The sequence below is a fragment of the Montipora capricornis genome, chromosome 8 (assembly GCF_036669925.1).
Source record: "Montipora capricornis isolate CH-2021 chromosome 8, ASM3666992v2, whole genome shotgun sequence".
NCBI lineage: Eukaryota > Metazoa > Cnidaria > Anthozoa > Scleractinia > Acroporidae > Montipora > Montipora capricornis.
In genome coordinates, this window is record NC_090890.1 from 13,337,955 (window position 1) to 13,340,454 (window position 2,500).

The window sequence follows — 2,500 nt, forward strand, 5'->3', positions numbered from 1 at the left end:
ATGTGAAGATATTGTCACATACACAGAAATGCTCAGTTGCAACATTGACTGCGCTAGAGAAAGTAAGAGTAGAGATTTATCACAAAATTGTACTTTAATCCACAAATTTGGTAAGGAAAAGGAAAGGAAATTAGCATCTCCCACTGAAGTCCTTTAACTTTCTTGATTGCCGTTAAACATAAAGCTGGTGACCCGCAAAGGATTTTATAAATTACTTTTGTCTTACGTCTGATAAATACAACATACACACCTTTTGCAATTTCAACTATAACCTTCAGCGAGCTATTGATCGGCGTTTCGAGAAGCCAAAAATATGCTTAGGACTAACTCTTCAAAAATAACATTTGAATTTACCTTAATTGTACGTTTTTTTGAATGGGTCTTCATTTTCGAGGTCTTCGGTTTTCGTTTTCGGGGTCTTGAATAGACCAATTCGGTTAACTCAATGTTGTATTCAAATCTTTTGGGAATAAAACTTTTTCTTCCAAGTATTTCCATATCATTTAAATGTGAATGCTTCACTGTCATGCAAATTCAACACACAAAGAATCTTAACCCCAAGAGATTTGAATTGGGTACAACATTGAGTTAGCCGAATTGGTGTATTAGTTAGTGAAAGAGGCCCTACACCTTGCTTCTGCACTGGATAAGATCTAGAGAAATTCCCGGGTGACAGGAATGCCCCCAATTGAATCATGGGAAATAACTAACTATGGATGTCACACTCAACAAAAAATCCGTTTATTTCCTCTGGGCAATAAATTCCATTTTTTTCAACTAGTTATACATCATTTAACTGACATGCAAGTGTTCTTAGATGAGGCCAAAGATCGAGGTCGATATCACCCTCTCACATTTTCGTAATTCTGAATATATAAAAAATGCCACTTTTTTAATGCACTGTTACTTTTATTATTTATACAGATTAAGATTGTGAATATCATTTTTAGCATTTCAGTAGATTATATATTGTAAATTTAAGATTGTTTAAGAATTTGTTAATAAAAGTTATTGCTGATTTTTTATTTTAATTTGTATTACTGACTTCAAATAATTGATTTTGTTTGCCTTAAAGTGACGATCGATCCCAGGAGATTTTCAGGAACACTCTTGAGGCATCAACGCAGATGAAGTCTGTCCTAGGACACAATGAAAAGCCAAACTGCTTAGTTATTGATGAAATAGATGGAGCACCAGCGGTAAGTTTAGAAGTCAATCTAGTATTCATTATTTAGTTACTTTTTTAATGTTCCTTACTTAAATTTTTACTATTGTCACAACTTTTACTTGTTTCCTTGCAGCCAGCCATTAATGTTCTGTTATCTGTTATCAAACAAAAGGAGTCAGGTAAATGCAAACTGCAGACTTGAAATAGTGGTCTGAGACAGAGAGAAAGTGCTTTCCCTTAGAGTTTTCTAGTTGTTTTTGTTATTTCATGTTTAGGCCAAGTTGAAATCGAAAGAACAGTGAGAGATACAACCCCTTTTAGCTAAACTAAGGTTGTCTCCGAAAAAATGACCGTACTAACTTTATTGTAACATTAAAATTTATAAATATTTTTAAAAAATTCAACCACACTGGTCAATCTTTTTATGGGGCATCATGAAAGACTATGGTTAGAAAATTTTCAAGGCTCTAAAATGTTATTTTACCGCCGATATGTTGACGACACTTTTTGTATATTTCACTCTGAACATGATGCCATTGTATTTTTTTAACTCTAGACACCCAAACATTAGGTTCACTATGGAAAAAGAAGCTCATCGCAGGTTACCCTTTTTAGATGTTTTCATTGATAATAATGATCCCATTTCTTTTCTAACTAGAGTTTACCATAAGAAAACCTTTACTAATTATTTCAGTTTCACTTCATACTCTTACAAAGTGGGTCTCATCAGGACTTTTATTGATAGGTTGGGGCTACACGAGGACATAACTAGGCTTATGGAAATCCTAAAAAAGAATCTTTTCCCTGCCCATTTAATTGAAAGGGTTGTAAACCGTTACATTACTGGGACCCTAAGTAATCATTGTCCCCAGGGTTCCCTTCCCACTTCGCCTATAATTTATTTTGAGCTACCTTACATAGGCCATTTTTCTGTCTTAACTCAGAAAAAGATCCATCGCTTTATCAAATGCTACTGCAATGATCTGGACATCAAACTAGTTTTTTCCTCCTTTAAGATAGGCAACTTGCTTGGTGTGAAAGACCCTATCCCTGGCGGGCTTTGTTCACGTGTGGCTTATAAGTTTGCATGTGTTGGGTGTAATGCCTGTTAGGTTGGCGAAACAACCCGACATTTTTCCACACGCATGCGTGAGCACTTAGTCAGTGATAGGGCCTCTCACATTTTCAAACACCTATAGAATGCTGAACAATTTGGGGAATAAACTCATACAAATCCTTATATTTATTCCCAAGAGCCTCGAGATGATGTCTTTTGTTTAGGACTGAATTTTAATATATCGAAATTGGTTGATTGTGATGTTTCTTGCCTCA

General features: G+C 35.0%; 1 protein-coding gene across 1 annotated transcript in view; it reads left to right on the plus strand.

The window, feature by feature from the left end:
* Positions 1 to 2,500, plus strand: part of LOC138060355 (chromosome transmission fidelity protein 18 homolog) — a 93,691-nt gene that overhangs the window by 46,042 nt on the left and 45,149 nt on the right. The window contains exons 10-11 of the mRNA XM_068906113.1: positions 1,076 to 1,199; positions 1,302 to 1,347. Coding sequence (XP_068762214.1) covers positions 1,076 to 1,199; positions 1,302 to 1,347 — 170 coding nt within the window. The remainder of the gene's footprint in view (positions 1 to 1,075; positions 1,200 to 1,301; positions 1,348 to 2,500) is intronic.